The 12834-nt window shown below is 52.5% G+C and overlaps 6 protein-coding genes across 6 annotated transcripts; 5 read left to right on the top strand and 1 right to left on the bottom strand.

Moving 5' to 3' along the window:
- Window positions 1-148: 148 nt before the first annotated feature.
- Window positions 149-1905, bottom strand: HO133_007838 (uncharacterized protein; the record flags this gene model as incomplete). Its single annotated transcript, XM_037298708.1, has 3 exons — window positions 149-1653; window positions 1718-1830; window positions 1892-1905. The coding sequence occupies 3 exons, from the start codon at window positions 1903-1905 to the stop codon at window positions 149-151; spliced, it is 1632 nt and encodes a 543-aa protein (XP_037156044.1).
- Window positions 1906-3205: 1300 nt separating this feature from the next.
- Window positions 3206-3732, top strand: HO133_007837 (uncharacterized protein; the record flags this gene model as incomplete). The annotated part of the gene is made up of 2 exons (XM_037298707.1): window positions 3206-3376; window positions 3433-3732. The coding sequence occupies 2 exons, from the start codon at window positions 3206-3208 to the stop codon at window positions 3730-3732; spliced, it is 471 nt and encodes a 156-aa protein (XP_037156043.1).
- A 728-nt stretch (window positions 3733-4460) lies between these two features.
- HO133_007836 (uncharacterized protein) lies at window positions 4461-4892 on the top strand (the record flags this gene model as incomplete). Its single annotated transcript, XM_037298706.1, has 1 exon — window positions 4461-4892. The coding sequence occupies one exon, from the start codon at window positions 4461-4463 to the stop codon at window positions 4890-4892; it is 432 nt and encodes a 143-aa protein (XP_037156042.1).
- Window positions 4893-5691: 799 nt separating this feature from the next.
- Window positions 5692-6836, top strand: HO133_007835 (uncharacterized protein; the record flags this gene model as incomplete). Its single annotated transcript, XM_037298705.1, has 4 exons — window positions 5692-5908; window positions 5994-6143; window positions 6230-6554; window positions 6707-6836. The coding sequence occupies 4 exons, from the start codon at window positions 5692-5694 to the stop codon at window positions 6834-6836; spliced, it is 822 nt and encodes a 273-aa protein (XP_037156041.1).
- A 1442-nt stretch (window positions 6837-8278) lies between these two features.
- On the top strand, window positions 8279-8980 carry HO133_007834 (uncharacterized protein; the record flags this gene model as incomplete). Its single annotated transcript, XM_037298704.1, has 2 exons — window positions 8279-8679; window positions 8764-8980. The coding sequence occupies 2 exons, from the start codon at window positions 8279-8281 to the stop codon at window positions 8978-8980; spliced, it is 618 nt and encodes a 205-aa protein (XP_037156040.1).
- Window positions 8981-9999: 1019 nt separating this feature from the next.
- On the top strand, window positions 10000-12120 carry HO133_007833 (uncharacterized protein; the record flags this gene model as incomplete). The annotated part of the gene is made up of 2 exons (XM_037298703.1): window positions 10000-10122; window positions 10171-12120. 2 exons carry the CDS (start codon window positions 10000-10002, stop codon window positions 12118-12120), a joined length of 2073 nt encoding a protein of 690 aa, XP_037156039.1.
- Window positions 12121-12834: the final 714 nt, after the last annotated feature.

Here is a 12834-nt window from a genome sequence, read left to right as displayed (position 1 = left end):
GTGTTTGATATCCTGATCACTGCCTACTAGGAGATTTCATGATCTCATGTCCGGAAATGACACCTCGCTATGCAATTCATAATCGTTATCCCCTCAGGCATATCCAACCACATGGCGACGCGCACGTAACCCCCATCGAAACCCCTTCTCAGAACACAGTACTCCTCTGCTTCGTCACCCTCCCCCCGTCCCCACCCGCTCCGCCCCCTCTCAGACCCCAAAAACTCCTCTTCGGCACCACGGCCGGTCTACCGCTCGCCCCTCCTCCCGGATTAGCAAAGAAAGTGCTCGAGCTGGCCGAGGGGCCTATGTACCCGCTCGCGGATGCTATATCCGGTGGATGCGGATACGGTCCCGGAGAAGATGGAGGTGGGCGGAGATTCGAAGCTACGTAAGGACTTGAGGCGTAAGGGGTTGATGCACTGTGCGGTCGTTGCAGCGGTGCGGGAGGGTAGGACGTCACCGCGAGATGTTGTTGAGGTTGCGGTCGCGGTGGGGGCTGAGGCGTTGGTCTCTGGCCTAGCTGTTGCAGACTTTGCTTCTGTTCCCTCCCGTAGACTCTCTTGAGGCGTTCGGTCTCTCGATCGATTTCCTTCTGCTTCTCCCGTGCTTTTCGCTCTTCCTCTTCCAACATCCGCTTCACGCGTTTCGTTTCAGCCTGCTCGGTACGTCGGCGTTCCCGCTGTTCGGCTTCGACTGCTTTGCGCAGCCGGGCGGTTTCGAGGTCGAGCTCCCATTGGGAGCGGGGGTCGGTGGGTGGTGGGCGGGCGGAACCGGGGTTTGGAGGAGCGGAGTCAGAGGGTAGGGAGGAGTGGCGGTGTCGTCGGGGTGGGAGATTCGGGTTAGATGGGTGGCTAAGAGAGGCAGCGGTGGAGTTGTGTTCGGCGCTGGAGCGTCTGGATGGGGTTTCGGTGATATTGAAGGCTTCGCGGATAGTGCTGCTGAAGACTTCACGGATGACGATCGCGCCGAGTAATAGGACTACTTCTAGACCTTTTAGATCTTCCATCTCGACGCGCGAGAGGTTGGGTTCGTAGATGGTGATTTCTTTGAAGTGGCGGAAGAGGGCGATGGTGATGTCTGGTTCTCTATTCCGACGCTTGCTGCCGTCTGGGTTTGTGGATTTGCCGGATAGAGTGCAGACGTAATCTTTTGACAACTTGCCATCTTTCTTCCATTTGAAGCCAAGCTTCGGCGTTGTTTCAGAGGCGGTGGGATCATTTTGTGTGCGGTCCAGGGCGGATGTTGAGGGCTTTCGGAAGCTTTGCTGGGGCATCTCGAACTCCCAGTAGCCTGTGGAGCCCCAACCTCCAGCATGCCATTTGGTGACTATCTGCTGATCCGGGTTGTATAGCTGGACCGTGAATTCTGTAGGCAGCACTGGCTGAGGCGGTGGGGGAAGACCGCCGTTCAGGCGTATCTGCTCCTGGGAGGGATTTGGCTGGGTCCATTCTGGTATGAGGAGCACTTCGCCAAAGAGGATATCTGGGTTATAGCTGTCGTATATGGCTACGGCATATCGGTTCTTTGAGCCTGGCAAAGAAGGGTCTGGATGACGGAGAGAGTATTCCGGCAAGGCATCTGAGCCGTAATGTGAAAGGAGCACTGAGGCATTGTGCTTAATACCGTCATTCGATGATCGCAAGTAGAACGCTAGATCAGACAGAGTATTAGCAAATACGCATGAGGGCAGACTTCACTTTGGATGTAGACTCACTGGGAAGGTTCTCGTCCAGCATCTTCTTGCCACGGCCTGCATACGACTTTTCGTCGAAGGATGCAAGAGATGAAATGCGGCGCGTAGAGTAAGAAGGACGGATGAAGTAGGGCCTATAGGTATGTGAGGGTGTCAGCCTTGGTGGTGACGAATCAGCAGGCAATGAAGCCTTACCTTACCTTGGTCATGACTCCTGAGACATTAGGTACCTTAGCTCGCGTCTTTTCAATTTAGCTTCCGCACATTAATGGCGGAGCGGGATGTGCTGCATAAGCTCCCGCTTTCTCATGCCATTTTTAGAACGGTCGCAGATCATCAAGCACGTGACCTTCATCTGAAGGCTTCTATTACGTCAATCTCTTTCTACCCACAGTATTATCCTTTTCATGGAGAACCCAAGTCTCCTTCAAGGACAGAATGTCCTGCACCGCTGACGAGTAACGAGAAACAAAGCTCGTTAGTCGATTGGAATGAATCTCCGCTATGGAATGTCATTCATATGTGTATGCAACCGCTGGGCGAAGTCGAGCAAATAGAAAGGCGCCACTGCCTCACGGAAGGCTACAATGACGATGATATCTGAAATGTGTGTGTGTACTCAAAGAACACGCGTCTTCCACCTTTTGCCTTTCCCAAGCCACGATAAAGCATTACAGGTTGAGGTAAATGCCCAGGGATGCTGCCAGTAAAAAGGCGGAAAGGGCGAATGAAGCTTGCGTGCGTACAGACTCTGAAAAGGTGGTGTCCTATTTTTTCTTCACACATGAAACGAGTGGACATTGTTGCAAGAGCTTCAAAAGTTTCAAGTCAAGACCAAAAGACGAAGGAAGGAAGAAACGAATCACTGATGGAGCATTGCCGCCGTGAGGCTCCCTGCTGCCCGAAGGATTCCTTGGCGAAAACCCGAGCCTACGGTTCCTCAGCGGGTCACGCATTGCCTGAAGAAACACGCTCACTTTCTCTCCCCTCTTCTTCCCATCCCCCCCGGCGCTTCTTTTTTGCTACAGCATGTAGTTCTTGCGAGTATCAAGAATCATCTGATTTCCCTTCCATCAGTCCTTTAAAGTGGTCCGTAACTTTCGATTTGGTCAAACTTTCCCCGTATTTCCAAAAACACAAGGCTACACAGCCGCTTGACACGCCAGCCTCGTACTACAGCTCCCAATATATTGGGTGTCTGTGACGGCGACGTTAACTCGCCAAATCCCCAAGCTCAAACCACACTTACCCTTTTTTGCTACCTCAGGACAGTCTCCCATACTCCCTCTACGGTGCCGAAGAATCGTGTCACCTTCGGCTTACCTTTCATGAAGCCGGTTTTCAAGAGTCGAGATTGACGGACGACGCAGTCTTTCGCATTTAGGGACCTACTCCTGACTCTGGGTTGGGCAAAGTGTCACCCATCAACCCTTACTGCACCACCACGACCATCGTTTCTTCCATCTGCCTTGGCTTGGACCGGGCTTCGATATCGGTTCTACAATCACCATGTCAAACATGACAGATGGAACGAAAGCAGGGATAGGCGTCGGTGCCGCGGTGGGAATACTGGCACTGGCTGCGATAGTGGTGTGGGTTCTCATCTGCACACAAAGCAGGGGCCCGATCTTCCCAGAGCGGCGCGACAAGCAGCGAGCAAAGGGCACTTATGAGATGGAAGTGTGACCCTTCCCAACAGAACGGCCGCGAGGAAATGCACACAAGCTGCAGGTTAGTTGCCGCAAGGCTCACCAACGTGGAGCCCGGTATGCACGAAGTATGTTCATATAGAGGAGGAAGACGTTAAGCCGCTCTGTTGGAACCTTGCTTTCATGGTCATTTCCACCAGCTTGAAGCCCGCCTTACGCCCAACACCGGTCATGCTGGAGCCACCCATTGCGCCAATCTCCGCCAACATGGCCAGTGGCATTGGTGAAGCACACAAAGCGCAGGGCGAGACGAACACCGAGGAGGATGTTCAATGCCGCAGGTGGACCGGCTGGAGGTTGTTGTACACGCAAGAGGATCAAGCATAAATCTTTGCATAAGGGCGACCAGGCGGGCGAAATCCTTGAAAAGTCCAAGCCCTAACGAGGTGGAAGTTTCTCAATCTCATAGTCCTACATTCAAAAATGCCACCGAAAGAAGCGGCAATGCCGAGAGCTCCCAGCCTTCCATGATTTTACCCTTTTGTGGGTGCCAACCAGAATGGACGAAGTTTATTGGACGCAGGGGGGATATCTCCTCATCACTCCAGGTGACAAATTTTCACTTGCGACTGCGACAACTTTTACCTCTCTGACAGCGCGCTCCTGACTTTCTAATATTCTCTCACATCGGTCCGCTATCGAGTTGCGTCTGGTGGAGGCAGCTACTATTTCGATCCGTTTTCGCTCAACTCACCCAAAGCGTATCCGCGCAGCAGATGCCAGCGATGCCTCAATCGTTAAAGGACCGCAGCTGATGCGGTCCGAGATGCATCATGAAATGTACCAATTCAAACGCTTGGCAACTAGTACCGCAGCTTCTGAGAGAAATATCCCATTATCCACGTTAGTGCATGAGAAAAGCCAGAGAAAATGGCTTTTCTCATTCATACGTTTTTGAGAGAATTCGAACCCCCATCCTCTCCATTCTTTCAAGCCCATCAAAGCCTTCAACAACAGTCGAGGCATCCATTCCCCTCGGTCGTGCGTTCTTGATACCAAAATCATTGTTAGCCTCTTACCAAACTCAGCATACCGGGACATAACAAACCCACGTCATGGAAGCCCGCCTCATCCACGCCTACAAAGTCCAAACCATCGACCGCGAAAGGCGAGAATGGCGCATCATCAACCCTCTCCGATTCGGCATTCGAGTCGACGAATCGCAAATCCCGGACGAGTACAAGGCGTTCTTCAACGCCAACATCAGCCCCGATGTCAGTCACTTCCTCACCGAAATCGCGGGCGAAGGCGGTCCCTGGGACGGCTGGACCCTGTATGCGGTCGGCAACCTGATGTACCCGGCCGAGTCGAGGGATCCGACGCCGTACTTCCAGGTGGTGTTTGTGAGGAAGGAGAGGACGGCGGAGGAGGGGGAGGAGAAGAGGGCGGGCGAGGGGTTCGAGATGGTGGGGGCAAAGGAAGGGGTGAGGATCGAGGATTTTCCGGTCGTGAAGGGTGGATGCACGAGTGTTGCTCGTGGGAGGTAGTTTTGTGACACAATGGATTGTTCCCTCGATCCTACTGCGTCGATGCTCACTTAGAAAAAAACCCCAAACGAGGGCCATTTGCTAGGGAAAACCTTCGCTTTGGCGGTGATTTGGGCGTATTTCATCCGGTCAGAAAAAACAAAGCCTAGTATCTCACCACAGCGCACTGAGAACATCCTCGTCCATGCGGTATCCGCTTCTCCCTCTGATGCTGAGACACAGCACGGTAACACGCCCCCTCTCCTCCTGCATCCCCACGCCACACGTCCATCCCCCGATCACCACCGACCCGCTCGTCTCCCGTCGTTCTCCGCTTCTCCGCTGCCCATGTCTCAGAGCCATGGCCGTGACATGACCGTGGCGTCGTCGAAGCAGGTTTTGGAATGTTTACAACGTCCGCCGGCTCGTTGGACTCCCGCTCGTACGCTTTCGGTTCGCCGTCTTATTCGAACATTTGTGTTGTTAGGTACGAGTACCTAGCTGGGAAAGCCGCATCGGGTGTCGGCTTTGACTCTCCATCGACCCGTGGAGTAGGCGCGTACGAGCTCCACCAGTCGCTTGCCGCATATCGAGCCGATGATGGGCGACTAGCGAGTTTGACCTCGAGTCCGCCGTCGGTTTCCCGTTTCTTACCGTTCTGTCCGATCGAGGCAGTTCAGAGTCTGGGAAATCTGATCGTTTCCAACCGTTCATGCCACGGCCCCCCCTGTGAATCATGTTCGTTTGCCACATCTTCAGCTTTCTTCCATGCTGGGCGGCCGCGATCCTCGCGACGTCGCTGCGGACCACGGCCGCGGAGATGCCTGATCTCGTCGATGCGGCCGCCGTGAATTCTTCCGCGCTGGGTGCCTTGAGTGTGCGTTGCGACGGCGCGCTCTACGGGTTCAATCCGAACATTGCCGACTGCGAGGGCGCGGCGCAGTTCATCGTCCCGGACTCGGAACAGTTGGTCTGGGGAGAGCGGCATACGGGTTTGCCGGTCGGTATCTTCCCTCTTCCGTTCGCGGTGTTCGGCGGTAAGTCTTGAATCGTGATGGAAGAAGTCTTGACAATGATACTTTGGGCATCCTGGGTTGCTGACTTACTCCTTCAACGTGCCAGACAAGGCCGAATGCGTCGTCCGGACGATCGTCCGCGGAGCTGGTCCCACCGCTCGCGCGAGTCTCGTTCAGGTCAAACGCGCCGCGGCCGCTCTGAGCTTGCAGTGCGCGGCGGGTGGTCAGTCACAAGGTGGTATCGCGACCAATATCGGTGAGTCCGGCCGCGATCGTGTCTGTGGAGAAACCTCGTGTTGGCCGTATGCCCCCGTCGTGGTCAAAAGCTAAATGCGGCCCTAGGCGGCGACAACAACCTCGCCGTGATTCTGAGTACGTACAAGCCGAAAATCCAATGCGGCAGCGCCCAGACCTTCAGCGATGCATCTTCCTGCGAGGGTCTCTTGGCGGATATGCCGGCGTCGACGGCGAAGGTGCTTTTCGGTCCTGATGATGTACCCGGCGTCCGGGAACCGCTTCCTCAGTTGATCGCCTCGGGTAAGCTGAGTCGGGATGTACATACCCCCGTGTCTGTACTCCGTCCGACTGAGATTCAACAGGTGACGACAAATGTCTCCTCAGGCTCTTCTCCACGGGCAGAGCAGATTCCGCCTCTTGGTACAGCATCGTACGTACTTCCGCAGTCCATCTTGCCTCCTCTGGACCAAATGTTGAGTCTTGAGACATCTCTCGCTCGGGAGTCTCCACTCTCGAAACGTGGTCCAAGGCTCGATATACCTCCTCAAACAGGCAATAACTGACGGCGAAACTGTAATCTAGTGGGAGGCCACGGAAGCGACGTTTGCGCGGTGTGCCAGGGACCGGAAACCCGGCAGCTTCAGGGGACTGGGTAGGTTCCGTGCTCGCCGAGAGCTCTTGCGGATTGGCGAGAACTGACTCCGTGTGGTAGGAGATCGCGGCGATATTTTCTTTACGCTGGCGTCGGTGCCGTCGATCGGATCGCTTGGGAATTCTTCTCGGGCGGTGACAGCGTAGGCTTTTAGTATCGGTCATGATCCTAGGCTGAGGAGCGTTAAAAGATCGTCTTCTTCGAGGTTAGCGGTTATGAGGATTGGGCAGGTGGTGGTAGTGGGGGTAAGCATTGTGAAGTGGAAGGTTGGAAAGAAGGTCTCGCAATGGAAATCCTTCAGATGATTGATATGGAATGGAGAACTCCATCAGCGGAAGACGCTTCAAAAGAACTTCCGATGGACTGTAAACTGCCAACAGATGACAGTCTCACCAGAGATGTTGGACCGGGCGTGTATATAAATACCGGAGATGTTCACCATCTCCGATTGTGAAAACCGTAGCCGCTGCTGTCTTGTGTCTCTCTTCTCCACGAAATGAATTGCCTATGGAGGGTAATTGGAAGCCCGGGTTGCAATCTGGCTAAGTACATGGCTAGGTAAGTGCACAAATATGTACCTCCTGTTCTACGATCCTGCTTGCCTGTAGCATGTACGATCCCTGACCAAAATCAAATCGGTTTAGTGCGAGCTGGAAGCCTGGACTTTGGGTCACGCTTACTAGTGCTCACCCAGCGAGCAGGAAACGTTCCCTGTACATCCGGTGACGTTCTGTAAGCGTATCGCATCGCGGTCGTAAGCGTATCGCATAGGTAAGATTTTCGGCTTAGAAACTACGGCATGACAGAAAACATTGAAAAACGGCGACGGGTTTTAGGAGATAAGAATCGGATGTTGCGCCCGCGTCTCCGATTGCTTATACATCTATTTGCAAGCACTCATATAAGAACGATTGACACTCATGTCGACTCATGGGTTCGCATACGCTTCTAGGTTTCTTCTGGATTTTGCTGAAGCCCGAAGCTAAGCACTCACAACGTCCTTACCAACAACATGCAAAGCTGCTGTCTTTGAGACTGCGGGCGCAGATCTAGTGTTCCGGGATCTCCCTTTGAAACATACGAAGGTGATCCGAGTCATCGCAACTGGTGTCTGTCACGGCGATTTTGCTATTAAAGAGGGTTCCTTCCCGGTTCCACTGTAAGTGACCATGTCATGCTGGCGGATAGTACGAGTTGATCGAAGACCCATCGTTCTTGGTCATGAAACTATTGGAGAAGTAGCTGCTATTCCGACTGGTGAAGATCACAGGAAAGTCGGCGACCGAGTTGGCGCGCCATGGCACGGAGGTCACTGTGGTATGCCATGTCTAACACTGTATCTGTAAAGTCCTAATGACGCAAGGTTTTTGTCGAGAACGCAAGCGTGGGGTGTTTCAATTATGCGTCTCGAAAACGGCCAACGGTGTTTTTCGTGACGGTGGATGTGAGTGTTGCAGCTACTCGTGTTGAACAAGAATTGATCAAAAGAAGTTGCTGAATTTATGACTCTTCGTCGAGAATCTGCCGTTCACGTCCCTGAAGACGTTGATCCGGTGAAGTACGCACCACTGCTTTGCGCTGGAGCTACCGTCTTCAACGGCATCCGGCAAATGAGTGTCAGGGCAGGAGAGCTGGTTGCAATCCAAGGCATCGGTGGTCTCGGTCATCTGGCTGTTCAGTACGCTGCTCAGCTAGGTTACCGTGTCGAGATTCCCTCACGAGGAAAGGAGAAAGAGTCGTTCGCCCTTCAATTGGGAGCTTCAAGTTACATCGACACAACAGACAGTGATGGAACTACAGAGCTACAGGCTATGGGTGGTGCGGCATTGATCGTCACAACAGCGCCCACTCCTGAGGCCATAACGCCCTTGACCAAGGGCCTGAGAACTTCTCATTCTGGGAGGTAAGAGCCAACACATTCCTCGGCTATGGTGTATATTGAACGTGATACTTCAGCTGCTGGAACAGTACCCTTTGACACCATCAGTATGTTGTTCAACGAACTTTCTATATACGGTTGGCCTAGCGGATCCAGCATCGATTCCAAGGAAGCTGTTTCATTTGCCAAACACCATGATATCAATTGCATGGTGACTGCCTATCCGCTCTTGGAAGCCAACAAGGCCTTGGCCGATACCATGGCCGGCAAGGCTCGATTTCGCGCTGTGCTGAAGATGCAAGACAAAGGACAGAAGGAAACGTAGTGGTTATGACAGATCTGCCATTTGTTCCAAAGCGCAGATTGCTGTCCGCTAATATTGAAGTAAACATTGAGAGGTATCGTGAGCGATCCATCCAAGACTGCCGGTCAATGATGGATTGCCTTTTTGGTGCATTTCTGGCGGGAACATGGTTCAGCAACTGGCAGAGTTTCAATGTCCGCCGTCAGATGCTCTTGTGAATTGATATAAGCTCGTACCCTCCCTACACATTTACTTTACTAAGGCCAAGTGGTTTGTCTGTTGAGTTACAAACTTCAATTAGCGTTGTATACTACCTGCATCGCCGAGCCAAACGTTTCTAGAATTAAATTACGAGCCATCAACATCTGTTGCCTTAAATAAGGGGCGGATGCAGAGCCCCGATTGGCGCCGATAAAGTCGACAGGGCAGACTTCGCGGTAACGAGGTGACTCATCGGGCAACAGACCTGGCACTACAGCAGTTGGGAACATTGAGGCAGGTCCAGTAGCAGAATGTCCCTATATCACGGCATCCATTTCTCAGACAAAAGCCTGAGCGCTTGCAAACTGAATCGAAAGTAATTGTTGGTACACTTTTTACTTGGTCATTGATTCCAATGATTTGAACATCCAACAACATTATTGTCAGGCTGCCTTCCATTAGGGCGAGCAGACGTGCAGGTGAGCCTCCGCTCAGAATAGATGCAGGTGGCGAGATGTGACTATCCTGTTTATACGGACGCCAAGACTCCTGTGCCAAGATCTCGAATAGCGCCCTGCATGAAGGGTTGCCTGGACAATACGTGTAGATCTATGCGCTTTCCGGAAACATTTCCAGGGTGCGCCGCGACAGGGTTGCCAGCCAAAAGCAGAAGCAGGGCTGCTGTTAGCGCTGTCCAGACCTTGCGTGTAGACCTCAGTAGTAGACACCGTTACACCCTGAAGCGAGTTGACAACGCTTCCACCTGATTTGATCCTTCTCTCTGCCGCCCGTCCTCGTTATCTTTCGTCGAAGCATTGAATGTGAATCTTAATCAACCAATGTCTGCCGACGATGAAATACCTTCAGACCCAGGACGCGTGCCAGATCATCTCTCGCTTCCTTTCGCACCTGATGACGACGGCCTTAATCTTGGGGAATCCAGCTTGCCACAGGCATCAGAGGTAGTCACCTTTTCATTGTCATCACAGTGACTGAGTGCTTCGTATTAGGCTCAATACGATGGCGAACGCCTTCAGCCTAGTAAACAGCAATTGGAGGCCGCGACGATAAACGCCCGTGCGTACTGGTGCCGTGTTGTTGAGAAGGCCTTGTCACACCACAGAAATGGGCTCTTACCTCAACAAGTCGACCCTTCCAATATACTGGGTAAAGTCCCTGCCATACCCAATCAGCCTGGAAGTAGCCGGATGCTTTTTGTCGGCGATTCTCCTGGCAAAAGCGCGCTTTTTATCGAAGCACACTCCACCTATCGTGTTGCAGAGGACGAAGGCTGCACTGCCAGTGACAGGATCAAGTCAATTCCAGCTTTACTACAGCTAGGAGTTCAATCTCCGACACCAGTCAATTGGAATGGAACAAGCTTCCGCCACTGGGTCGGAATCGAAGGCGAAAGTAGGACGAGGAATTATATTTCAATTTTGGCTCTGGGCTGGTCTTACATCCTCTCTGTTCGCTTGCTTGAAATGCAAGGTCAAGAAGGTGCAGAAATAACGTACACGCAGTCAACGGCTATTGGATACAAGCGTAAGACTGGGGATAGAATTGCTGCCACTATGACTGTTGACATCGGTCGTATTGAGGAGGATGCCGCCCGTTGGTGGGCTGCCATCTTGGCTCCCGGTCAAGGTTGGCAGGCGATTGTTTCTCGGAGTGATCACATGGTGTACCTGTCGCCATGGTCTGTATGTGTGCAAGATGATCAGCGCTTTGGGATTGAGTGGTCGGCAGCTGGGTCGTCCTCGCAGGGTTCCATCGTTTCGACACCCGTATCTTCCAACAAGGCCCTCGGAATCTTGACCGGATTCTGTATGTTACATGACCTGGGCAGTCAGTGCTTCGCGGCTCTCGCAACGACTCTGACTTTTCCAACGCATAATCACTATGGGACCATAGCCACACTACCGTTTCCTACCAGCGTGAGACGCCAAGCCGAAAATGTCCCAGCGAATCTCACCACTCATGATTTGGCCAAATTGAGCGAAGAGCTTCCTCGTTATATGGCTTTGAGCTGTAATTATAGTGTCATAATGTCAAGTCTTTGCGGGGCGTTCTGGCAGCCCGAAATTCCATGTAACCTCGTCAGCCCTTGGTTACACCCTATTATCAACGAACTCCCCATCATGGAGGAAGTTATAGAGTTCGAGGGCCACTATCACGAAATTCTTGCCGTGGTGTGCGCCATCCGCCGCCCCAAACTCTCTACTCTTTGGCTGGGAGCTGTCATCAGTGGCCTAGCCCCGAAAATTCTTGATCTCGTCAAAACTGGTGCACCGCCCCTCGATCGCAACGCTTTCGCTTGGACGGGTTGTCCTCAATCTTTCATGGACCTTGCAGGCTCTGGGGCTTATTCCCAGACTGATGCTTGCGGCGAGAGAATTCGAAGAGCAGATGTCTGGCGTCTTCTCTACCTCCCAACTGTCGTCGATGACGATCTGCATTATGAGAATCACCCTTTTGCCCCGTGGGAGCCCTTCGGGAAGGCCAGTATGGAAAATTCAGCCGCTCGGATCAGGATTCATCGGTTCTGTTCTAGACACCATCTGGAGTACCAACACTGGACATGGCGACTAGAAAACGGGTCGACCTTGGTCGATCAAGGTTTGGAGATGTCGCCCGCCCAAACATTGTCCCAAAAAGTCAGTCCACGGTTCGAGATGACACAGAACGTAAAATTTCCCGCTGCAGAAGTCTCGCTAGATCAAGAAGCGTCCCGGACGGCATCATGGGAAGTCTTTCAATGGGTGACTAGTAATGGCGAAGGCGTGCCCCCCAACGAGCCGATATACAAGGACGAATGGGTGCGTGACGAGAGCGACGGTGAAGTACCAAGCAGACAACATGACACCACGGAGAGTATTATCGGACGGCCCAACTCAAGCACAGTCTCGTGTGTTACAATCGATGGCGATGAGGCGGTTTCACCAAAGACGGCGCTATGAAGTTTCTTCATGAAGAATTGATCAGCTGAAATTGGATGTCCGCCGAACGTAAAGATAATAAGACGGCGACAATTTTCGTAAAGGGTCCGAAGAGCGATATTGAGAAAGTGAGAGGACCCCAGAGATCTCGGCTGTAGGGTTGTTCATTGCTAAGCTTAATTACCGGTTGGCCTTAGAAAGAGGGCGAGACAAAGGGGCCAAATATGTGGCCAGATCCACAAAAGGGGCAAATTACCGAATCATACCCCGAAAGTACGAATCCTTACCGAATCATACCCCTACACCAAATCACACGAAAAATGGGGGTTTGATTCGGTAATTTGTCATTGCTTGGGGTATGATTTGACGAGGGTCTTGAATGATAGCTTCTTGATATGAGACGGTCTGATAATGGTAGCGGTAGGCTTACTGAGCGTCTGGTAGTAGTCGTCGACTTAATTATTAATAACGGTGGTATTGTTAGGAATCATTCCTTCGGGGGCCCTTACGGGGCCCGAATAGGGGTGTCTGCAGCGTGAAGTGCGGATACCCCCGGGCATGGCTTTCTAGGTTAAGTCGAAATTTCGCCCACTCGGCTTTCGTCTGATGTTTTTAGGCTGATAGAATTCTCATCAAATGCGGTCGGAGAAACTCCCTTATTTCTATGGTCGAGTAGGCCAGATCGCGGATTATCTCCTTCGTAGTTTAGGCCACTTTGATAACTTACTAAATCAT

The sequence above is a fragment of the Letharia lupina genome (assembly GCF_014066315.1).
Source record: "Letharia lupina isolate WasteWater1 chromosome Unknown contig_4, whole genome shotgun sequence".
Classification (NCBI taxonomy): domain Eukaryota; kingdom Fungi; phylum Ascomycota; class Lecanoromycetes; order Lecanorales; family Parmeliaceae; genus Letharia; species Letharia lupina.
The sequence above is the reverse complement of the archived record's forward strand: the minus strand, read 5'-3'. Positions and strand labels throughout refer to the sequence as shown.